We start from the raw sequence: 24,898 nt of genomic DNA, 5'->3' as shown, positions 1-24,898 counted from the left end.
CTGTGGAACACTTGTGCAGTTGCCCAGTGCCTCAGATAATAGAAATTTTGGTGACAGTTCTTTAGCCTRCATCTTAAAGCCTGATATATAAAATTAAAAAAAAAAAAATTCTTARATCATGMGAAAAATGTTGCACAGAAATCATRGAGAGGGGAAAGCYWTTTTGTCTAGTGACTACAACAGTGAGATCATGTCAGAGATGCTGTGTTTTCTTTGCACCTTCTCCTACACCCTTTTTTCCTGTCATGGGAGCCTTTATGTCAGAGTTTCTTGCRTTTCCTATGATACCAGTCGTAATTCTTACATTTGTTCATTTTSCTGGTAAAAGATAATATTTATTTCACATTTATAGATTCTTTATCAAGCTGTGAATTACCAGTTTCTTCCTTCTGAAGGAGGTGACAAYGGAAATACCTCAGGGCCTTCTTCATTGATCAGTAATGATACAGAGGTAAGTTTTAATGTGAATTTCAAAAGTAATAATGACTTTGTTCTGCATTACTCTGAAGAGCTGAATTTGAGTTTTTAGCAGCATCTGTCTACTTTCCAGATAAAATGGGTAACACTCGACATACACTACTTTCTGTTGTTAGTTTAAGTTCAAGTTTTTGCTCATGTACTTATACTTTGTTATGATTTTTAGTTTCTTCTTCTTACATAGTCTTAGCACCATTAAAAAAACAAAAAACCGAAAGGCAGGAAAAGTGCAACAAAACATTAAAATAGGCATTTATGTTGGTTTGATTTTGTTTTAAAATCTGTCCCAGTTGCAAAACAAAATATTTGAACATAAACCTGAAATACATATTTAATTAAAAAATGTTTTCAGTTAAACTTATTTTTCTCCTTAGTTCTGTGCATYATGAAGTTTATGACTTGTCATTTTATAATGTTCATATATTGCATGTGAAATTATTTCTGTGTAAGATCAGAAGGAGCATTGAGTATTTCATAGGCAGAGCAACAGGAAACAGGTCTTCTATTACTCTTTCTGCTTTTTATGCCTATTATTTTGTATCTGTATATGTACAGATACAAATACTTTTTCTCTCTTTAAAAAGATGTAATTGTTTACTTACTAAGAAAAAAAGAATGTGTTTTTCACACTGTTTGAAGTGGAAAATTCTTCATTTAACTTACTCTTCCCTGTTGTTTGTTTAATTAAATAGATGATAAACAGATCTAGGGATGGGGAAGAGGGGAAAAAACTTTAAAGAAATACAGAAAAGAAGAGAGGAAAAGGGAGTAGGAGGAGGAAGGAGGGAAGGAAGGAAGGAAAGAAGGAAGGAAGGAAAGAAGGAAGGAAGGAGGTTCATGTTGTTGCATGGGGTGGCTTTTTGAGAAAGGTGTGTGAGTTCCAGCGTCCTTGGGAATATGTCTGTATTTTGTATATGGTTTTTATGAGTGTATATGTGTGTATGTATACAGACTTGTATACACGTGTGCGTACACATGTACATAAATGTATTTGCATATATATAAAATAAATGGCAGTAAGGTAAAATAGCACTGTAAACAGTATTCAGGGGAATAGGKCCACACATTTATGTGTCTGCCAGAATCATGACTGTGAAAAACAGGTCTGTTTCACTGGCACAAATGCTTTTTATTTTCTAGAGATCTGTAGATGCATTTCTTTGAGAGGAAGGTTATTAAGYAGATGTTAATAAAATTGATATGGGTGTGGATGCATATGTTTACARTATTTAATGTCTATTAAAAAGTGTCATGCACCACCTTTCATGTGCTGTAGTACTATGTTGTGGCAGAACAATTAGACATGCATATAAATAATTCAGAAATGTATTCAGAGGTTTATCAGAGTTGAGTAAACTCACTAATTAACTTCGCTATCATTTCAGTTTGGATATTGGAAGCAATTTTCATTATGCTGGAGAATTGACATTCAGAAATTTCTCCAATGTAGCTTTCATTTTTTTCTCCACCTTGTTGTGGTTGATTGTCTCTTTAGAATTGGAAGTAGGCAGACAATTGACCTGGCAAGTTTGTATGTTGCTGCATTGAGATTATTTTCTCTCTTTTTAATGCAGCTCCTTGGCATGTCGTGTTTCAGGCTGTTACACTAGGAAATGAAGTTCTGTGTATTTGCTAATTCTTTCTTTTTGTTCTCTCCCAGTTGACTTAATAGGGATTTACAGCTTTTTTTTTTTGTGTTTTGGAATGACACAGGAGGAAGCATAGCCAAGAATTTACTCACTGTATAACTCTTCCTTTGTTACAGACATCTGCAATGTTAGAAAAGCAATATATTCAATAACTCAGTTTCTCTGACTTCACTGCAATCCCCATAGCTGCACTTCAGCTAATTCCTCATGCTTCACCTTCATTGTCTTGCAAAGAATTTTAGTTTCTTTAAAGAGCAAAAAAACCAACTGCAAGGTTTTTCTCCCTTTTCCTATATTCCTTTCATTTTCACTTATGTCCTGATTTTTTCAGGTGTTGACAAATGTTCTTCTTTTTTACTTACTAATACCTTTTTTAGTTGTTGCTCTAAGTGTAAGTTTCCTTATCTTGACTKGACTAAGTTCTGGCATACATGTGTTTTGGCATCTCTTTCTCTCTTGCATTCAAAATACCTACTTGTAAGTATATCAGTTTTGCTTTTCAAACTGTTAGTGACCTTTTTCTTTCTCTCTTACTTTTGTCTAGTATTGAATCATTAGTCTCCACGACCATTTCCTCCTTTATGTCAACCAGCATCACAAGCTGGTCATACTTTTTCATCAGCTTTCTCTTGATGAACTCTTAGAAATTTTTAAATTCCATTTTGATTCAGCTTTTCCTCCAMATTTTTCCCTTAAAACTTGCRAAAATCTTGATAGCAGCTRGCTGCATATATCCACAGACTGCATAGAAATGGTTCATTTAATTTTGCTGGTRTATTGACTTGAGTATATCTTTTCTCCAAGTTTTTGGTGGTCYTATTCTGAAAGAAATTAATGAATTTTGTGATAAAGATGCACACCATTATTCTATAGGAGCTAATGACTTGGACAAGCTTTATGTCARCTTGTCACTGTTGTTTGAACTCATGGAAACCATTTGAGAAATTATCCTTTGGAAGCTGTGATGATTCCAATGCACCAGATTGTTTTAAAGAAAAATGTTAAATTTCACCAGTCCTTGTYATTTTTATTTGGGTGTGCTGCAAATCCCTAAACAGCTAAATCTTGCGGTTCTCAAGCAAAATATCTTGGTCAGAAAAGTAAGCTCTTGACTTGTGAGAAGCCTTTCAGAATATTATTAGTAAATTTACTAAATTCAAATAAAATGCCCAGTCACAAGATGCTGTGTTGTGTGTAAGCAGTAGAAACAACATTCATCAGTTGCCTTGTGAGCTCTGAGTTTGTGAAATTTGCATAATACTTAAAATATGCTTACGTCTGTTATAAATAATTATTTTTTACTTCTATGAATATGAAAGCATAATTACTGTAAAGTGGCACACCAACCCATGAGAAGTTAAGTTTCAAGGTTTTTTTTTAAATGAACTCTTGATAGAACAGCAGACATAATTTCTAGAGGGAAATATGTTCAAATTATGGGAATGATTTTCTTAAAGGCTTCTTCAAGAAAAGAAAATTTCTGMTTAACAAAGCATTAGTGGCTTCTTTGCTTTTCTGTTTTTCCCAAGCACCAGATCTGGGAAAAGGCAGGATTTCTTAAAAGATTTGTGTACATTAAATTGGTAGGTCACATATTTAATCACTGCTGGTTAGAAATGATTTGAGAGTCATGATCAGTTATCCTCTCGTCCTTTAGCTASTGCCCCAAAATGTCTAGTCCTGTGTCAGATCTGCAAGTGTAAGCAGATGTCTTAATTACTTCTGTATATCTCAGGCATTCATCAAAGCCTGTGTTTCAGCAGCTCAATCAAATGCGTTGTGTCTGCTCAAGGCTGGGTTACTTCTTTGATTCCAGTGATGATACGGCCCTGATAAGAGCTCGGTCATTCAGTGAGTCCTGAATATTRGTGTTGTGATCTGGAGCTGAATCTTTTCCATAGTCTCTCATTTAGGGCCTGGTTTATCATTGCAGGACTGGASTTCTCACTTAGATTGGTTTGTAGCTGTAGCTATATTTTTTTTGGAAAAAAACATCCAATATAAAACCCTCCAAGGCACAAAACATTAATGTAGACTCTACATTAATACTTATGTAAAAGAGATTATTTTAAATTTCTGTTTGGCAGTGGAAGTACCAAAAAGGGAAAAGGAAGACCTAATGCATGACGCTCTGTTTTTGAAAGACTCTCTTYTACCTCATTTCAAGATCATGAAAGATATTATGTATTATGATTCTTAACTTACACAGTATATACAGTGTATGATTTTTGCTTGTTTAATCTTTGCACCTTGACTAATTGTCACTAAAGACCAAAAAACAATGCCAAAATCCTTTCTGCAGATGTTCTGATTTGTTACTGTCTTATGTGTGGCTTATCTGTAAAACAGTTGGCTTTGCTATTTGTCCTCACATTAGACTGTTTGGAATTGTCTGTGTGTATGTTTGAGCAAAGGTGCATGTACATAAATATTTGGTGTGCGTATATGTATAAATATTTTAGTTGTTATTTTACAGTAAGCTGACAATTCAGAATTCATTAGTTGCCTTTTTTTATGCCATTTATATTCAAGCAGATTTTTTATCTGCTAATTTGGCTCCTATTTAATAAGTTGTTGCTATTCTTATTTTCATTCTAATCAGAAGTGCTTACTTTTTGTAAAGGATGTCAGGAAGAAATAATAGAAGAAAGTAATTTCTCCCAGACACCCCCTTAAAACACCCCAAATCTAACCTGAAGATACAGTTAAAGGATACAATTAAAGTTGTTTTCTTGAGATGAGATCTCCAACATTAATTAAGAAATAACTTCTTTTATGAGAGATGGATTCATGACAGCGAAAGTTGTAACCTGGAAGTGTTGCTGCTCCGGGTACAGAGCAGAATGGCTTTTCAGAAAACAGAATTTCTCTTTGTGCTGAAAAACCTGTAATTACTTGTAAGAGATGAAATTCTTTWTAGACAAAAATCAATAGAGTTTTTCTAAAAGCAGTAGAGCTATAAGCGTTCACACCTGCATACAAGTCAGCTCATTAGTTTTCACACTGCTGAAGGAGGTTTGTTTAAAAACAAATGTTTTGTTCAAATGCAGCTGAAAACTTGGGTGGGATKTTTTTTCTGGTTCTGTTTTGGTTTGGTTTAGTTTCRGTTTAKTTTTCCTCYSTGAAAAATCAGTTTGGTCTCCTGAATCATCTGCTTGAAAATRGTRGYAGAAAGAAATTAGTATTCTRTATGTAACATTTAAAATAARTCACAAAAAGCTTTCTTACTAAGYACTTAAAGTGKTTTGTTTAAAAAACACATGAACWAGAAATTCTAMCCCCTAAGCCAGCAGACCTAGAATTTTAAATTGCTTTTAATTTTTCAGAGCAGCAGAAATTCTGACAGGTTGTTCTTAGCATACAGTTTGTTCATTTGGTGAAGCAACAGCCAAAGWTCCCAGTTTAGCCAAGTGGTTCATCACTGATTCACAGGTTGCATCTGTGAAATATGTAATATGATTTCAGGAAAGATTTTAAAAAATGCTGAAGGACTTAAGATGAACTGCTACCTCAGTAGGTAGTGATGGCAGTGATGTACTGCACATTATAGTAAAAGATAGTAAAAATAACATTGTCTACATGAAATTCTACCTAATTGAAGCTGATTTTTTTTTTTTTTTTTAATGAATTTACAGTGGAATGTATTTCTGTTGAGCCTAACTTGGCATCCTGTGGCTCTGGTGTTTGAAATTTTATCATTATTTAATAAGTTGTAAATTAATACTTCCCATACAGTTATACAGGTAGAGTCTTTCTGTTTCAGTATACCTCAGTGTAGGGGGAATTTAATAGTGGTGTTGTTAGGGATAAACATATAGCTGTAAAGTTTGCTATATGGAGGGAAATATTGGCTTTCTTTGTGAAAACGGTGTGTTTACATTTGTATGTTAATTATATATTTATGAATAGTGGGCAAGCATTATAAAGCACTCAATTAACACAAACCTGTGAGAACTGCAGTAGCACAGATCAGCCAACATGGATGTTCTGGGTAATACTTCAAAGCTTTGCACGAGGAAGAGCTGGTAAAGAAAGCCCCATTTGTTGAACATGCCTCTGCTTTTAAGGATGGAGTTATGTGTGGGTTCACACTAAGTGAAGGTGTAGGTACATGTATTGCAGAAACAATTTTTGATTGGGAATAGGTTGGGGTTCTTGCAGTTCTTTAGGCTGGCTGCATTCAGCRCTTTGTGTGCCAGCTGCAGAATATCAAAGCTTGATGATACTTTATCACTTGGTCTAGAGATGYATATTTACATCTCTTTAACATTTCCCCTGTTGGGAATTTAACTTAATTAATGCTACATCTGTAGAAATACAAGATTGTCTTTAGAATTTGCTTTCTTGAATTATGTAAGATTAGTTTTAGTGTACTTGATCTCATACATTTGTAGAGAGATGATTATTTTAGTGGAAACATTCAACAGTTATGTGTAACATTGCCATTATCAACTTATTAAAACCAGTGCTGTCTGTGAAAGCAAGAGGTGATAACTGAAAAAGGAGCAAAGTGTTCTGCTGATCRCACCACTTACCTCAGAGTGAAACTCCTAAATCACTTTTACCTTGTCTTGTGTTTATTTTTGACAACTGCTTCCCGAATGATCATTCAAATGTGTTACTAACATGGTGTCCCTGAGCTCTAATGGGTTTGTTTGGCTTTAGATCATTAACCTAATAACAGCAGGTCTAACCCTTGCATTGTGTGTTGGGTGTGTCACAGGATGAATCCAAGGTCTCTTCTGGCCAATCTGCCGATTTGTTGCACTGGACGACATCCAAAACCATGAAGGCTTTGTCCAACACAACTCTGACTACCAAAGCTGTGCTGCATGCTGTCAGTGATGGGCAGTGGTGGAAGAGATCATTAACTTACCTGCGACCATTGCATGTAAGGGATTGCTGATGTGTCTCCAGATGTTTACACCTTTGTTGATACATTGGGATAAAAACTCWGCTTCTTGGTGGGACCTGATAATTGAAGGCCTCAAGTTGATAAATGAACTACAGACATCAGGGGATTGTTGGCAAGCAAATCCCAGTGAAGGAAGGGGACTGAAGCTGATTCCTTGTTTCCTATCCTGTTTTCATARCATAATTTGAGAAGGCCTAATTGAAATTTGGCAGAACTTTAAAACTTCAGGGAACAAAACACAGTAAAGCCCAGTCTTTAAATACTGTCATCTTGTATTCCAAGCTGTTCCTTTTCAGTTGCTCTTTTCTTCTTTGTCTATTTCAGTGAATTTTCTGTAATGTTTTGATACTGTTTTTTTCTGGTAGTGCCTTTGAACATGATTCTCTTTCCTTTTTTAAGAATACTGGACTTCAGTCAGAATTAGTTTATGTAAGATCATTCCTTTCTTGCTCCCCACTGAATTTAATGATCTTTTCATTTGCAGTTGTTTCYCTTCTGAACAGTGTTTACAGAATTTTTATGAGCTTTTTTACAACTAGGATCTACTGTGCTTATTYTTCACAGGGCCAAGAATTTGGAGATATGTTAAAAAGTGGGCCTGGAGAAAATGCTTCTGTGGAAAAACAAGGCTGCCATCCATTTTATGAGTCTCTAATCGATGATGCATATGTTGCCGAAGTGAGTTACAGAACTATACAGTGTTAGTTTTTTGTTGAGATCTTATAATGAAGTAAAAATACAGTTTTTTGGGTGTATATGTGACTTGAAATTTTGTGCCACAGTAGGARAAAATCCAGAATTAAACAAGGGAAAGAAAATGCAGGAAGTGAGGTAGACAACTGCATGTGATAAAAATGCAGGGTATGGAGCACATGTGTCAGTTACCTTTTTACTTCCAGTCTGAATTTAGCTATGGATCATACCAGAACRATTCTGTGGAAAGCTTTGCTGAAGTGTTGCTGAGAACAGGGAAGCTCGCAGAAGCAAAGAGTGAAGGGAAAGACCTACTTCTAACCACAGAAGGTATGGACATRCTGTACATATTCAGTCCTGTATCTRCTATATTTAGTAAATTCAGAASTAGCTGTGRAKGGGTTTAAGTGTGGAGAATTGCACAGAATTATCTGAAGTATTGTCTGGGTGTTTTGCAKGAATTGTGATCTGGTTCAACAGCTCTTGTTGGTAAGAAGTCTTGTTAGATACAGCTGCAGAGTTTTCAGGGGAATTGGTGTTTTTAAGAGAAGTTGCTCAGCAAAGACTAGAAAAATGGAAGTTGTTTTTAAATAAGCAGAAAGTGTTATTTGGGGGTTGGCAAAGTTAGGAGGAATTGTTGAAGGCTTCCTGAATATTGCCATGTACAGGTAATGGGAATTTTCAAGCCAGTGTTGTTATTCCTCTGTATGCCTGCATATTCAACTGGTCAGATTCTGGGCCACTGTGTATCCAGGTTTCAGTAATTGTAATATTTTATTTGCCAAGTAATGCTTAACCACAACTGCTGGAATCATAAGGACTTCTTATCTTCTTCCAAAACGCCAAYATGTTATAGGTTATATTTAATAATTTGTTAACTGCAACAATTTCATTTTGTAAAAAAAAAGACAGATCTGCCAAAAAACCTGTGGTTGTTTATCTTTCCTTTTAGATGTGTCCTGCTGGTTTAAGAAATGAACTGTCTAAATATTTATGTGCTGTCAGTATCTTCTGAAAGAAGATAGATGTGTTATATTTGACTCTATAGTAAGTTCTGTTGTRAAAAATGAGAATATTAAATCACTTGCAATATGAGAAGTTGCAAGTCAGACTTCCTTCATAAGTCTCACACTTATTTCAACTGTTTAATGAAAACCAGCTTATTTGTCTTACAAGTACATGATCCAGTAGTTTGAGATTTGTGTTATTTGTGCAGATAACCTGTGTAGTTCYAATATAACAACATTATGAATCACAAAAGGTTAGCAACAGCTTGTACAGGTGGGGATGTGTGCATGTTTTGTTCTTTTCATGCTCTATTAATGCAAAAAAAATCCTTTTAAAGCTGTACTTACAAACTCATTTGTTGYGTGCTGAATGCCCATAGGCTTTTGGCTTTGATTCCTGTGTCCTAAAGGAGGGGGAGGCAAGAATTAAAAAGTATTTATTGCTTTCTTAGGGAAAATGACTTAATTGGCAAATSYTTKGTAGTAGTTCCTGCTCAAACTTGARTAATTGGAACTGATWGTTTACAATTCAGTGGCTGTTTTTGAGATGGAAATTTCAGTGTTGGGGACTTTTGCTTGAAGAAGAAATTTTAGATTCTAGCTTCAGTTTTTGAGCATCTGTCTCCTTCCTCTTAAGAGTACAGCATAATATTTTTGCCATTTAATACTTCTCTTCCACCGCTTTTATTCTGTAATCAATCAGAATTTCACTTAAGAGYCCCTCCAGCTGTGCTGTGAAAGAGTTCTGTGTTTTTCTCTGGAAAAATAGGCTGTGTTTATTCTGGACTCAATGGTCCTGCTGTATGACACCTTTTGGTAGTCAGTAAATGGTGTTCTTAAACATAAATGTAACATAGTTTTCCGTAAATACATGGATTAGTAATTTGCTATTTGTAGTGTGTTTAGCCCTGGTTTAATGGTATTGGACCTCACCTCTTCCCCTTCTTAAAGATTTGCTTTGTCAATTCTCATGCAAGTCCTTATGGTGAGTTGACACTTTCAGGATTGTGGAGCTTGATAGTGTGCRTATTGTTAGCACACAGCTAAAATTTAAAACCAAGAAATCACASAGATATGACTCCCCCTTATTATTCTGCATTTTCAGGTTTCCTGTACATTTTTGGGAGACTTTTTGCCATATGAAACTTGCATATTAATATGAGATGTCAGCTACTGCACTGGTCTAGTAAYTGCAAGCATAGCAGATTTCAGTTGATTTTGCTGACAAGTTTCAATCCCTAGTTTGCTTCTAGCTGTCTTCTAGGACAGCTACAGCAGCAGGTTTCAGTCTCAAGAGCTGCAGAACCTGGAGGGAGATGCAGTTGAGCAAAGAAATCTTTACTGTACTTGTCACTTAGGAGAGGCTGGAGTAGGCATMAAACTGTTTACAGTAACAGTGCAATGCTCCAGTGTGAGAGACTGACTAAACACTTTCCTCACATGCAGTGTGCATCATTGTAGAGTCATAGAATGATTTGGGTTGGAAGGGACCTTAAACATCATYTTGTTTCAACCCCCTGCCAYGGGCAGGAATACCTTCCACTGGACCAGGTTACTCAGATCCCCATTCAGTCTGGCACTGAAAACCTCTGTGATAAAACTCAAGGTAATATTTGCTGCTTTTGTGATTTGGTAGTGTCAGAGGGCTTGGACCTTGACTTTTCTTGTGCCTGCTGTCTGGATGTAGGTAGTAAACTGAGTAATTCCCAGGGAAGTGTTGCTGAGTGTAACACTCATATCCATGGGTCCTGTAAAGCACTCCTTCCTCATCTGTGTGTTGATAATGCACCCAAATTTGGTGTGGCCAAGGCCGTGTTGTGCATCTCTGTTKAATTGTGGTTTTCTTACTCCATAGGCCTTAGAGATTGATCAGGAGTTTGAAGATGAGATTTGAAATGATGTCTATATTTCCTTGTAACCAGATACTCCGAGTAAACACGAGACAGTTGGTCATACCTATTAATCCTCAGGAGTTTTAGAACAAGTAATATCTTAATGTTTCCTGTGCTTTTGTAGTTGCTTATAGATATGGCTGCTTAATGACAGTATATACTTCTAAGTTTATTGAGATTTTATCATGGGCTAAAAGAACAATTGACGACTCAAAGCAATTTTTGAGGTTTTTTCAGAGGAAAATCCATAGAAATTGAGTTGAAACTTTCTAGGTATCAAGAAATTCCAATTTTCTCAAGTAAACCATTTTTCCCTACTTAGCCTCAAACAGGGTTGTGGCATAAGTACTGCACAGGAAATAAAAAAAAAATTGTAAAATCAAAATATTTTTGTKTTATCCTGAGAAAGTATTGCTTGTGGGACAGCACTGAGACAGCAGCATTGGCACTTCCTTTGTCACTGCCTGCTCTCCCTGGTTTGCCAACCCTGTAACGTCTAATCCCTTTGGCACATGCCAGATTTTTCAGYGGTCTGAAATGACATAAAGTTTCTGTAAATTTTGTGAAGATGCATGAGAGGACAGAATGGCATCCTGTTAATGCCTGGAGCCTGTGATTTGAACTCAGCCCTGCTAGACTGCAGAGGATTCTTGTAGGGCTTCACTGGAGACAGAAGGCTGGACGAAATTAGTCTTTGTGTATACACGTATTTGTGTGTATGTAAAGTGGACATCTAAGTATGGATTCATGAAAACCTATCATGAAAACACAAGCATACAGCAAATTTATTGAATCAGTAAAGAGGATTTTTTTTTTTTCTCCAAAGGTATGACAACAGAGGCAGTTCTTTCTTCCATACATTCTGGCAGCTGGCATGCCATTGTGTCAAACTTTATGAAAAAGTATGAATAAAATCACTGTTTTCTGGCTCTCTGTTGGTGCTGTGTTCTTTGTGATGATTGCTGTCTCAATGGTGAAGATCAGTTTTTGCAAGTGTGGCAGTTGTCACTTTGGGGATGTTAAGTTGGAAGAGAGCCCATAAATTATGTGTATTCAAGGGGTTTTGCTAACACTAATTCTCCAAAGAAAAGGAAAAGACAGCAGAGCTGAAATGCTTCCTTCCCTTYTCCCATTTTTCTGTTCAACTAGAGGTGGTTGTAAGGATACATGAAATAACTGCTTGTGCTCAGAGGAGGAACTAGCAATTTTCATCAAGATTTTAATATTAGATATTTCTAGAGTTCTTATTATCTTGGCTTGGACAGCATAGAGCTTATTTAGAGTGTMGCAGAAACAGTCTGTCAGCAGCAAGAAGCTGTTTGTAGCACAGTACAAGCCATTTGAAGGATAAAGGATAGGTGCTGTTGGACAGGCTTGGGTAGCAGCCTCTGTGTTGACTTGTCACATGGAAATTTAGTGTTTGTATYGGGCTGAGGGCCAGCATGTAAATCCACTGCAGGGGATGGCAGATTAATGATAATCTGAAAATTGTAATTGGTCATTCAAGCCTTTTATAAATAATTCTTTGGAACAAAGAATTCACTGGGGAACTGTGTGTAAAGTAATCGGGTTTTTGCCAGCATGCCCTGCAGACAAGTTCGTGTAATGTGGGAATGCCGATGTTTGAAACTTCCATGAAAGGAACAGACTTGGAAGAAAGCTTCTACCTATTGGGATAATGTTGTTATTCATGACATTAGTAATAATGTAACTGTAACAATGAAAACACCCTCTCCCCCAAGTTTGGTATTTATAATGWAGGAAAAGCAGGTGATTTTTGTGCCAGTTTTACYAGATGTATATGTGTYTMTRATCAGAATACTTATATKTTGATTAATTTATTCCAATTGCTGTAGTACTGATATTTCTGTTTGCAGTATGTGGCAGAACCTGGTTTTGGTTTTTCTTGTGGCTTTTTGGTTTTATTTTTAATTGAAGCAGAAGTTTTTAATACAGTTTGTTGTATTCATTGATAAGGGAATTAGAGCTCAGGGTTGAAGAGAAGACATTTAATACCATTCCTCTGCTTGGTATCTTCAAACCTTCACAACATTACATTACCTGCTTGATTTTACAACCAAAATATTTACCTATTGTAAATCAGTACAGGTGGCTTTGTTTAGCATCCTTTAATACATAGTCTCATTCTTCTTTGGTCAATGTGTCAAGCATTTTGCCTGGAAGTAAAGGTAAAGCTGTGCTGCAGTTTAATTATATGTTATCTCTTTCTGGATTGTGCTGATAAGTCTTTAATTATGTCTAGAGTGCTTCAAGCTAGTGTCTAATAAAGTACAGTTGCCCTGAAAGCATTTCATTTGCTTGCTCTCAAGGCCAAGTGGGTCAGTAATCCAAACTTTGTGTCTGCTCCCTCTGTGTTGCAGTTCTGCTACAACTGGCCAGTGATGCTTTACCAAAGGATGCTGCCTTGGCTCTTGCCTATCTGCTTGCACTCCCACAGGTATGTTGATAKTGACTTTCTTTGTATGTTTTTGCCAGGCAAGACTRTTCATAGCMTTTCAGAATTTCGTAAGAAAATTTMATTTCCKTAAGAKTTTGAAATTGTAAGTATTTGAATTMATTTTAATACACGTTTACAGATTGGGTTGGTGCATTTAAAGAAAACTGATTAAATGCCATTGGATGGTCCATTAAGCATGGCCCTGGTGAAAAGACATGTTTTCTTACTTAAAATAGAAGTTGGTTCACCAGACTGCCAATTCTAGTATAACTCAGAAATATGGATAATAACCTTGTGGTATAGAAGCAGCAATAATGTATGTTGGAAAATTGTTTTGGTTAGGTGCTTGTGCAAGGGGAAAAAAACACAATAATGTATAATTATTTTTGTTTGTGGAGGTTACTGATTTACTTCTGTGTTTGAAAAACAAAGTCACAGCTATTTCTAMATGACAGCAAGTAGCTTTTCAGAAAGTTTGTACACTTAATGTYGTATGCTTTCTAATTCTTTCATGTAAATTATTGCTCTCTTTCTTCTAGGCTGTAGATGCCAACAATTTCTTTGAAAAGCAATTACATTCTGCGTTATCTCTCCAGCTGGCAAGTTATTACTACAGCCTGCAGATCTATGTTCGTTTGGTGCCATGTTACATGGACAAATGCCACCCTCTCTACAGGGTTAGTACTCTTTTCTCTTTAAAGYCACATTCATTAATGTGCAGCATAAAAGCTGTTCTAAAAAGCCAGTACATGAGTTAAGCCTGTAAAGGACCTGCTCTGACTTACACTGTTGAGTTACACATAATTATTCTTCTCAAGTGCTRTAAACAAACAAGTACTTCACAGTTTGTGGAGGAGTTTTTGAAGCACAGTATCAAGTGTCATTTTTAGGTAATAGCACTATCAGTCTCCAAAGTAGCTTATAAGCACAGAGCAGTTTAATGAGCATAGCCTATGCTGTTACCTTGCAATATGGTATACAAGGCAATATTGTACTTCCCAGAAAAAGTGAAGAGTCCATTTCAACAAAAGCAGTGCTTTTCAGAAAGTTCCCATAACCTCCCCTGGGGTGTGTTGGATTGTATTTCAATTTACTTACAGTGTTTTGAAAATTTATCCTCATTCACTGAGGAATTTTATTTCCTTTGACAAGTTTCTGTTTTTGGAGTGGCATTGCTTTGCCCCTTCTCCATTTCCAGTGGTTAAAGCAGTTCCATGGTGAACTCCATACTAAAGGGAAGAGGTAACATACAAAAGTTTATTAAGGCACCAGTTGCTATTCATGGTGAGATAACTGCGTGAAAACTCTTGATTGCTCCAAGACAGCTTTTCTGAATTTACACCCATTGTTTTTCTCCTGTGCAGAAGCTCTCTGGATTGTTTGGTTTTCAGCCTATCTCTCAATTGCAGCTAAAAGAACACTTCTGGTCACAAGTTTTCTGAAAAGGAAGACCAGTAATCACTGCTTTGGCATGAGAGGAGTTTGTTTTTTTTGTGTTCAGAATGACTCCTGATTTACAGCGGAAAGCCTGTTTAGATATTGGACTGGTTCTGCAATTAGGAAGCCTTTCATGTTCCTGCTGAGATTTGCATTTCACTGTCTTCTGCTTAGATGCTAAAGGCAAATGTATCCCACAACTGTGAGGCTTGCAGAATATGTTGGTTGTGAGGAAATAATTCATGTCTGTTAAAAAGCTTTTTTTGAGCCTGTAAGTCTTCCTGCTACAAGAGAACTTTGATGAAAAAAGGTTTATGGATTTCTGGTTCTGTGTTTTTTTTTCTTGCTTTAGCGTTTTTAAACAGTCCTATTTTATAGGAAGAGCAGAGTTGTTACATTGAACTATTTGTACTTCCATTGCTGTTTAATAAGCGAAGACTTATCAATGGCACCATGTAGTTTATCTCTTAACTGTGATGTGATCTGTGGCTAATCTTTAGTTCCATCCCAGTAAAATACTGTATGTGASTGATAAATCTTGGATTCTGAGTTGTTTGCTGAAAAGAGTAGGTTCTATGTCTAAGCTACTCTTAAACAGTAGCTTTTGAAAACAACTGTGTGAGAAGACTGAGTGAAGAGCACACCAAAAAAAAGGAAAAATAATCCACAAAAACTGGCCTGCACTCCAGTAAAAAAACAACATAGGCAAATACTGACTTGTAATTAATTGTTACTAATTCCAAGGGTATTGAATGAAGGAATGTCACTGAAGTAGAAAAGAAGAAATAGAAACAGATGCTTTTGACCAAAATAAACACTTTTTTTTTGGTCAAAAAAACCCTCAAACCAAACAAAAAATCCTAAACCCCAGAACTAAATGCTCAGTTTATACTGCAAAACAAGCATTTGTGTAAATTCACATCCTAGATGCTGTTAATAAAGAATGGGTCCACCTGCAAGTTTGTTTCATCAATGCCCTTCTACTTTCTATCCGTGGGAATAGATTTAGCCATGGGTTTGGTTTTTTTGTTTTGTGTATCTTTTTTTTTTTTTTTGTGTTTCCCAGAAGTCCTGTGGGAGGAAACTCAAACTCAAACTTTTATGAGCGTGTTACACTGAGTTGGAGATGTCATTCCRTAGTASATTGYATTSTGATTCATRTCACTGGTGCCTTGCATCATCTATACTTTGTGGCTGTTTCTGAMAGAAGTGTATCCCTAGGTCCTTTAACTGCCTCAAAGCTGTGCATTATTCTTAGAAGGTGTCTGAGTGCATTTTCGTGGATGAAGGTGTGTGGCCAATCCTTGTTTTCCCTCATTCTCACTCTTTACGTCATCACTAATGATGTAAATCTGGCACTTCAGCTGCATGCTCAGAAGGTGAATCCTCAAGATCATAGAGCATTTATTTCTAACAAAATCTGAGTCACAGTGGGTGTGAGTTTTCTAGTCCAGTGAAGTATACTGTTGGAAAACTCTAGCTGAATTTATAAGAAGCTGTATAGAAGCATGAAAAGTTTCTTTGTTTCTCATTTTAAAATGACATTGTTTGAAAAGGGTTCATGAGTACATGTCAGAACAGGTTGGTAGAATGGAAASAACAGAGGATAATGTTACAAGGTAATGGAGAATGGGAGGAGAGTTGGTCTTCCATTGGCTGGGACAGACTTTCAAGCAAGTTATTCAAGAAAGATACTTTGAAGAAATAGGTCTATTGAATGAAGGCTTGATTTTTTTTTAAATGGTTTGTTTTAATTATATGTGAGATACTGACAGCTAATATCAGTGCATCAAACCTTGATCATAAATTGCCAGTCATTCTTACTGTCATTTTTTGTACTGTTGATGTTCAAAAAGWAATCAGCTTGATAATTTCAGTTTCTGATGAAGTTATTCCTTTCCTTTAAGGACAAGCAAAGGGATTTGGCTGYAAAGTATTGCTTTAATTTTGTGCCCAAGACAATTTCAAATTTTAGTTGTTATGATAGCATAAACAGTCACAGTTTAGGGCATCTGATCTGTATTACTTTCTTGTCCTGAGGAATGTGTTCAAGGAGCTCTCCAACCTAAGAAAACTGCAGATAAAAGTCAGAAGAATAGAACAAAATTTCCAGAAATGGACTGTCCATGGAATGTATTGATGTGAGCAGACTAATTGACCTTTGAGGACCTGCATTTCTTTTTAGTTTAGGTCCGTAATGGGCTRGACAGGGATGGGATTAATTTTCTTTATTGCAGCCCCTGTGTTGCTGTGCTTTGCATTTGTGGCTACAGGAGTTGGTAACATGCCTGTTTTGGCTGTTGCTGTACCTTGCTTGCACAGCTTCAAGGCTGTTGCCCCACTGCCACTCCGATTCACCTCTCAGTAATTCCCAGTTTTGATGAAAGAGAAGAAAAGCTGTACAGCTGAGCAAGAAATTTGCTGAGTAATTCTTGTTGTTAGCAGCTTAGTTCCTCATTTGACCTATCCTGGTGGTCTGATAAATGATCAGAATAAAGYGTTTACTCTAGAAAGGAGAGAAAAAGCTTAATTGTCCTTAGGTTAATGAATATGTTACGTTCCTGTCCTCATGCTAATACTCTGTTGCTGAGGTGTTCTGTTGTTTTGAAGAGGATTATTTTACTGACCTCAGCTGAGGGAACAAGCTTTTTCTTGGAGCATTGAGCAAGAGTTACAACCAATACTGCTAAGTGGTAGAGGGAAGCAGGAATTTTGTGCTTAACAGCAGATGAGGAAAGTTGCTGTTAGCAGAATATTATTAGTTTTTTGGTTTACTCCTTACATGTTACTTTTTATTCAAGAAGGTGAGTTTGTTTCCTGTCCTTTTGTGCATTTCAACTAACAATATATTAAAGGTGATAATCTCAAAGATTCTCCTTAGTGGTGCTTCCCTTGTTCCAGTGTAGGGTTGATGAAGCAGCTGGAAGTTCAGTAGCCTGATATGTATTTATATTAATATATTTATATATATATATAATCTATATTTATTATATATATGTAATTTATGTATATAATATATAAACTAGATATATGGTATATATTATTTATATACAATAAACTATATTCTATATTAATATAATAAATACTAATAGATAATAGATATTGAAATATACAATAACACAATATACTAATATATATAATGTTATGTTTATAGATATTTTTATATATATATATATTTATATATTTAACCTGATACATATTTAGCCACTATGCGACAGAGTACATCTGTACAGTGAACTTGTGCTCTGTGCACTTAATCTGCTTCCCTTCTCTGTTTCTTGCTGTTTTGGAAAGCCTCTCAACATCTCTAAGAGACAGTTAGGTCTAAAGTGGAGTGCTTTGAACWAGGGACTGAATGTAGAAATTTCTGTTGGTCTGGCAGGATTTTCATTCCGCAGGCTTGACCTGGCTCCTAGGATGGTTCTCTTGCTTGTTTGTGTAAGGTTGGTCTAAATTGTAAGTATGTATTAATCCAGAGAAGTAAAACTCCCAGCCATCCAAAACAGGATGTTGAAAATAAAGACTTAATTTGAAATGGAAATAAGTATTATATAAAAAGGCTGCATCCAGGAAGAGGGAGAAAGGTGGATCTGATGGGCTAACAGATGTATTATCCATGCTAGATGAGGTCTAATGGCTTTAACCTGGCACTGKAGTGCAGCTAAAGGTTAAGTCTATATACAGGAGGTAATTTCTCATTGGAAATCAAATGCTCATTAACTGGTAGCATAGTGTTTGCATATCCTGTCACATCCCTAAATTAGGAATTTAGCTTACTCATACACAGTGCTTTGCTGGAGCTTACTAACACCAACATGCCAAACTGACAAACGGTGTCAGGCAGTTTTGTTTCATTCTGTCTGGCTATTCAACTTTTCATTCATAAAGGCAATGACTAGCACTAAGGCTGCTGTAGATGGTAAAATGATAATGTTCTTTATTGCTGGCCTATGATGGACTTAAAACTTGACCTTTTTTACATCTTGATTCACTCCCTTGTCTTCTCTTCAGCCTGTCTTTCTATTTGGTTAGTGATGCTGAAAACTGTAAGTTTTGTTTGGCAGTATAAWTGTCCTCTTTTGTTTCACTGTTGGAATTCTCTTGTATGTTTTGTATCAAGTTCAAGTTTCTTTGCTGGTCTTTGGGTTGCTTCACTTCCTTTTAATGCTGCTGTTTACGCCTGATCATTTTATATCCCATGATTTCTGCATATACATGTTCAGATACCATCAGTCATTAACACCTGGAGGGTGGATCTGTTTCATTTGTTGTCTGCTTCTGTTTCCAAGTCCAGTGCATACCTGATAGTTAGAAAAGTAAAACTGGGAGAGACGAGTGTGTAATTCCTTGAATTTATGTTGCATTGTTCTCTTTCCCGTTGATCTTCCTTTGTATGTGTGGAGACTGTGATGGAGAAGAGAACTAGGAAAAAGGAGGGCAGTGTCAAAAGGCACCATGAATGAGACTACTTGGCAGACTAACAAYTGATTTGGGGAGAATTCAAAGACCTTAGTATCATCAGAAAACTTAAATCCTTCTCTAGATCATCACTAATGGATTCTGAATAAAAGCGTTCTGCAGGACTTGCTGCTGGCTCTTTGTTCTCTAAAAAGTGACCTCCAAGCTTGTACCAGACTGCAGTTAGTGAAAAGGATCATTCTTCCAATCCATCTTCTGCCATCTTACCAGAAATGGATGTTTGACTTGCTGGTCTACAATCTTTCGGAAGGTCTGGGATTTTTTTCAGATGGTCTTGTTTTTTTTTCAGATGGGTCTTGCACTCTGGCATGTTATATTTAATAATGTTTGTTGATGCACCTTCACATTTGTGTTCCTTCAGAACTGAGGGCAGAATGCCAGCTGGTCATGGTGTGCAAGCACTGACACCTTGCACATCTGTCTGACTCGTCTGGCCCTGCTGGAGCAGTGAGGGCTCACACAAAGGTCTCATCATTTCTGCTGCTATGGACTGCTCCTTCCACACCTTTTCTCCAAGTGATCCTGCTGCTTCCCTAGCTGGCTTCCTGATTTTGGGATCTTTTCAAACTTTTTCCTCTCATCTTTACCATTCTTTATGCAAMAATTTTCAGGCACCTTTTTAGCACTTTTAATTTCCTCTCTAGTTTATAATATTTTCTGAGTTTTCCTCATTGATGTGCTTATTGCTTGGTGATCTCTCAACACATAATCACATGTTTTGTAAATGAGTGAATATCTAAGCTGACAAAAATGGAGAACTCACTAAACCCTGGTGTGTCCAAAGCCTTGAAGTTCAACTAAGCTCTTCTGAAATAACAGCCATTGTGGTTGATTTCGAACATCTYCTGTGTGATCCCTGAAATACTAATCCAGCAATTAGGGACATTGCAGCCAGATTGTGACAACCAGATTCTTTTGTCTGAGGTGTGTTGGCACAGAAAAGCCAGTGTTTCACAGATCCTTWTGTTTGCTAAGCACACAACATGACAAAGTATTGCCGTTCTTAGTTGGGACCAAATAATATTTAGGGACTCAGAAAAGACGTATTGTTCAGTAGTTGTTGAGGCCTGCCCCCAACCCTATTTCATTTCTTCAAGATAAAGAGTGCTTATGAAATGAGATGCTTACAGTCTTGCTTTTTTTCTGTTTCTCAAGGGTTATATGAGCTATTCTGTCAAATCCTRCTTCTGAGAGCAGAACAAGTGTTGTCCTTTAGACAGCTGTTCCAAAATTTTCTTTTAGGAAAGCAGATCTTCAAACTAGCCTTTCATTTCAGCAGAGGATTGAGGTTTAGCTTGCCCRCGTGTCTCTGGAGACATAGCTGTGGTTTTTCATGTGAGGGAGATAGCTGGGGTAAGAGCTAATGCTTTTCCTTCTTGTGAGGGGTTTTGTTYCTCTCTGGGAAACAGTACAAAGGTGACCAACAGTGTTTTGAAGCAGTCTTACCTTAGTCAAGTGTCTTTATCTTCTCTTTTGCATTCCTTTTCCAAGCTTCTGTGACTGTTTTCTCCAGTCAGTAAGCGTCATGGATTTTGCAGGCAGTCTGCTTGAAATTTGCTAATTGTCTAATAATAAAGAACATTTTAGCAAAATTTTATTCATCTGAGTTGGCAATGTGGGTTACTTTTCAGACTGCTGAATTTCCATTTTGTGAGAGAGCAGGCTTCTCCATCTCTTTGTTTTTTAGTGTTTGGCTCTTTGATGATGGGTTTTTTGGTTGGTTGGTCTGGGTTGACATTTGTAAATTGGGTTTGGTTGGTGTTTGTTACATTAATGAAAATGTACATCCCAATAACGTAAGGTGGTCACTGAGAAACCTTTGCTTCTTGTTAGAACTCTTCAAACACAAGTCACTTAACATAACTATAGAAACARCTTCATGGACAGCATATCCAATTAGTTTTATGGTTTTATATTTTATTACTGAATAGGAGCTTCTTGCCTTTTTTTAATGTTATTCCTGCACCAGTGCTGTGATCCAGGAGTGGTTCTTTTTATATGGTTGTGCATCTGGAACTAAACTTCAAAACATTCAGTTCTTGGGAAAAAAGAGAAACCTGCATGAAATCTGTGGTGAAGCCTCCTGAAGGGAGTTTAGGGATATTAAGTCCACAGCTGCATTCCTAGATCTACATGGTCCACATATAAATTTTTTAGCACAGTAGGAAATACCTTGTTTGCAGTACCATGTACCATACTGTGGTCAGAAGCATTTTTTTAAGAGTATGGACAGGCTTAAAAACTATTTTATACTTAAATATAGCTGAAGAATTAAAGTATGTTACAGAAACTTTTGATGGATGATTGAAGATTTTAAATCTGAAACAGAATATTGTTTTAATGTCTGAATGTGTAAGATGTGTGGGTTTAATAACAGGATGAGCTGATCAATAGATTCTCTACTTCATTTTTTAAGTAAGCTTGTAAAACTTGATCCTGATGTATCTTGTAGCTTAYAGAAGGTATTCTGGTATTCTTACAYATTGACTTGGTGTGGTTTCTCTGGTGAGCGATGAAATCTGCTGCTTCATCTACCCATTTGAAAAACGGTTGTAAAAGCTGATCTTGAGCAAATCTGTTGGCACACAATACATGTAGCTGCAGCAGTGGAAGGACAATAACGCTGAGGAATCCTCGCAGTTGAGTGATGTGACAGTAAAGGTTTATTTCTGAGATGTTCTGGTCTTCCTTCTTAGCCTTACACTTTATCTTTTGCTTTGGGCAGATCAGATGTGAGACAGCTGTGATATGGAAGGTTGACCACCCTAAATTCATCTCATGCTGTATCTCACTTAATGTCCTCTTGACTTACAACATGACAAAAGTCTGAGTTCAAGACAAGTGTCATTAATTTAATTAATGAAAAGCTATCTTGTGGAGAGATGGAGTATATTTCTTGAGTGAATAGGCGCGTTCAGGATTTTATTTCTTGAGTGAACTATTTCGTTCTTGTAAATCTTTTTTCCTGCTTCAGTATGTGAGGAAAATTATTGTCTTACATGCTTCACTTCATTCTTTGTTTCTTGCCTTCCTCTCCATCAAATTTGTAGCACATTGAATCTCTTGCAGCTGAGACTGCGGCAGTTGCTACAAGGAATAGAGAAAGCTCTTCTCTTTTTGAAATATAAATGCACTGTAGAGGTATGGCTTGGTTCCCAGTTGCACTGGTGATGGGCAGGGAAATGGGCAGAGTGCGACTGTGTCTGCAGCAGGAATGTTACACTCTGCTCCCTGCTCTCCCTTGCTTGTGTGCTGTCTTCTCGTTTTGCTAACCATGAGGATTTTGCTTGGTGTATGTGACTCCTTGTGGAGCATGATTTCCTTCTTAGGAGCTCTTAAAATGGTGTGAAACAAACCTGGTGTTACAAGGATCTGGGCACGAGGGAACGTGTCCTCTGCCTTCCACTTGGGTTTTCAGAGGCTGATCACAGTTGGAGCTTTTGACCATTGCTGAAAGATTAAAGTTCAAAAGGTGATGGAAGTGGTTTGCAGCTTCAATCCAGAAAGCTTCACAGTGTCAGTTTTGGATTTGAGGTGGTTATGRGTGGATTGGTATCTGCTGATCCAAGCAGTTTTTCTGATCAGTTTTTCTGATCATTACTGTATTGCAGTATCTAGATGATTTACATTAAAAACAAAATGAAAAGAATATATTTTTTAAAAAAACAACTGGTCTTAAAAAGAGTAAACAAGCCAAATAGCCTTACAGCGATCTAATATTGCAGTGACAAAGTGTTCATAGTACAGTGTTTTATTTTGTTGTTTTGTTCTTTTGTAATTATTTTTGTTATTATTACCATAGTTGTAAAATTATTCCCTGAGCAGGAGAGGAACAGGATAATAGCTTATACTTTTCTTTTTTGTTTCTGGTGTGTATGGTTGAATTAAGTCTTTTAAATAGATTGGAAGAGGAAAAGAAAAAAACAATCCCAGCTGAGGGTTATTGGTAATGAACAGTGAGGCAGTATGGTTAGAAACCTTATCTGTGCTGAGCAAATCACATCTAATAGCATRAAATTAAATCAGCTTTATGCTCAAGTCAGGTGTGCTTTTTCTTTCTTTACATTTTTGGGGTTTTTTTAGTTCCTATGTAAGGTCTCTGTCAACACAAATACAGGGTTAGCTCTAYAGATGAGTTTAAATGCATTGGTAGGTGGTTCCTGAGGGATTTTCCTTGGCAATGCTAGAGAGGCTTCTGAGTTTAGGGTGTCATACATTTGGGTCAGCTCTGATGGCATCTCTGGAAACTTCTCTGGAAACCCTATGCTTACTGTGTATGTATGGATGATTGTAAATACCCTTCCTGAATGATCACAGGAGAGAAAGCTTTGTTCAAACATCTGCCTAAAGTACTGAGGGAGATTCATCTGSCAAATCAGGTAGTTGCACACCTAAGCACAGTTTCTAACTGTCTGAAGGACACTGAAAAACCAACAGAATTGTGCAGTAGCTGTTCGGGGGCTATTGGTGTGATTTTTGACAGGTAACATTAGAAAGTGTACAAGTTGAATGTGGCATCTTACTGGTCTTGTCAAAAYTAATTTGTATTTACACAAATAGCTGTCTGTTATGGTTTGAAGAAAGACCAGGAATTTATAAACTCTGTGAATGCTGCAGTAAGATTCAGACTTGACTGATTTTGATCATTTTCTTCATGGTCATGTACTATTATTAGCGAGTTGTTATGGTCTTTTCAATTAAAAATGKTCAAAWTGKTTTTTGGAAACTGGTGATACAGCTRTAATGATTTTTCTCTGTTGAGGTTTGTTGGAATAAACATCGTGTCTGATTGAGTTCGGTATTTAATGGATGTTGAAATAGTTTTGCTTGTCTTCTAAAAGATATGTGTTAATAAAAATGAAGATATTAAAAAATTAATACCTAAAATTATAAATTACTAGTTCTCTGCAGCTTGATRCCAAACAGAAGACTCTGGGATTTCTTTAATTTTGGATTCATATGCTGTGATAATTTGGGCCGTAGGTTTGTAAGAAATAAGAGGGTAACACTTGAATGAAAGATTTCTGGTGGTTAAAAAATAAGACAATCTTTGGCAACTGCTTGCAGTAAAAATACTTAAGTTGTGTTTTCTTAATCTGAATGTATAACTTATTTTCTAGGTTGAGGAGTTTGCACTTTATTTTGCCTTATGTGTGTGTGGTTGTACATATACATGGGTATTCTCATAATTGATGTTTCTTATATTCTAAAGCTGTCTTTAATAAGATCAACAGACCCTATGACATTATTTCTAAATAAGATTTTCCTTGGGTCTATAAACGGGCTGCATGGAAGATTACACATGGGTGCTTTTAKGGGAATATAACAAATGGGGACTTAATGGAGAGAGGGGAAACTTAACAAAAGAGAGKAAATTTGCTCTCATAGGTTGTCAGAGGGACCTGCCTTTCTCAGTGGACTGGATGTTTTGGGCAGTTATGTTAAACACGTTTCCTTGTCTTGCTCTGGCTTTCCCTGTCTCCGTGCTCTSTTTTCTAGTGTATCACAGAGAGTGAGATACCAGGGTGCATAATAACCCAAGTGGATGGGTTTCCATCTGATATAATTGTGTTGTAGAGGTGCTGCTCTGTTTGTCTGTCTCTTTTTGTGTGATTTTACTATTCTGTTACCAATCTCCTAAGCAGYCTTGAAAGAAATACTGATGTTTATAAAACCAATGAGTTTGGAGTGCTTCATGTGGAGAGGAAAAAGAATTCCCTGTAGCATTTAATGTGACTTGGTGAGCAGCCTGTCAATTAAGACTTGAAAAAAAATCAATTTAGAATGGCCAGCAAGTCAAGAAAGAAGTAAAGCATGCCTCAAGGTGTAAACTTTTGGTGCTTGTTTTACCCTGCTGTGTACTCTAGTTATTGTTTGTAAGTTTATCTTCT

General features: G+C 36.6%; 1 protein-coding gene across 1 annotated transcript in view; it reads left to right on the top strand.

The window, feature by feature from the left end:
* The window catches only part of NBAS (NBAS subunit of NRZ tethering complex), a 158,025-nt gene that overhangs the window by 66,108 nt on the left and 67,019 nt on the right, over positions 1-24,898 (top strand). The window contains exons 35-40 of the mRNA XM_057384003.1: positions 353-451; positions 6,850-7,017; positions 7,606-7,719; positions 7,941-8,064; positions 13,015-13,091; positions 13,631-13,768. Of these exons, the coding sequence (XP_057239986.1) occupies positions 353-451; positions 6,850-7,017; positions 7,606-7,719; positions 7,941-8,064; positions 13,015-13,091; positions 13,631-13,768 (720 nt within the window). The remainder of the gene's footprint in view (positions 1-352; positions 452-6,849; positions 7,018-7,605; positions 7,720-7,940; positions 8,065-13,014; positions 13,092-13,630; positions 13,769-24,898) is intronic.

Source organism: Malurus melanocephalus, unplaced genomic scaffold, assembly GCF_030028575.1.
Source record: "Malurus melanocephalus ecotype Western Australia unplaced genomic scaffold, MMel_1.1 scaffold_674, whole genome shotgun sequence".
Classification (NCBI taxonomy): Eukaryota; Metazoa; Chordata; class Aves; order Passeriformes; family Maluridae; genus Malurus; species Malurus melanocephalus.
Note: the sequence above shows the minus strand (reverse complement) of the source record. Positions and strands in the feature narration are given on the sequence as shown.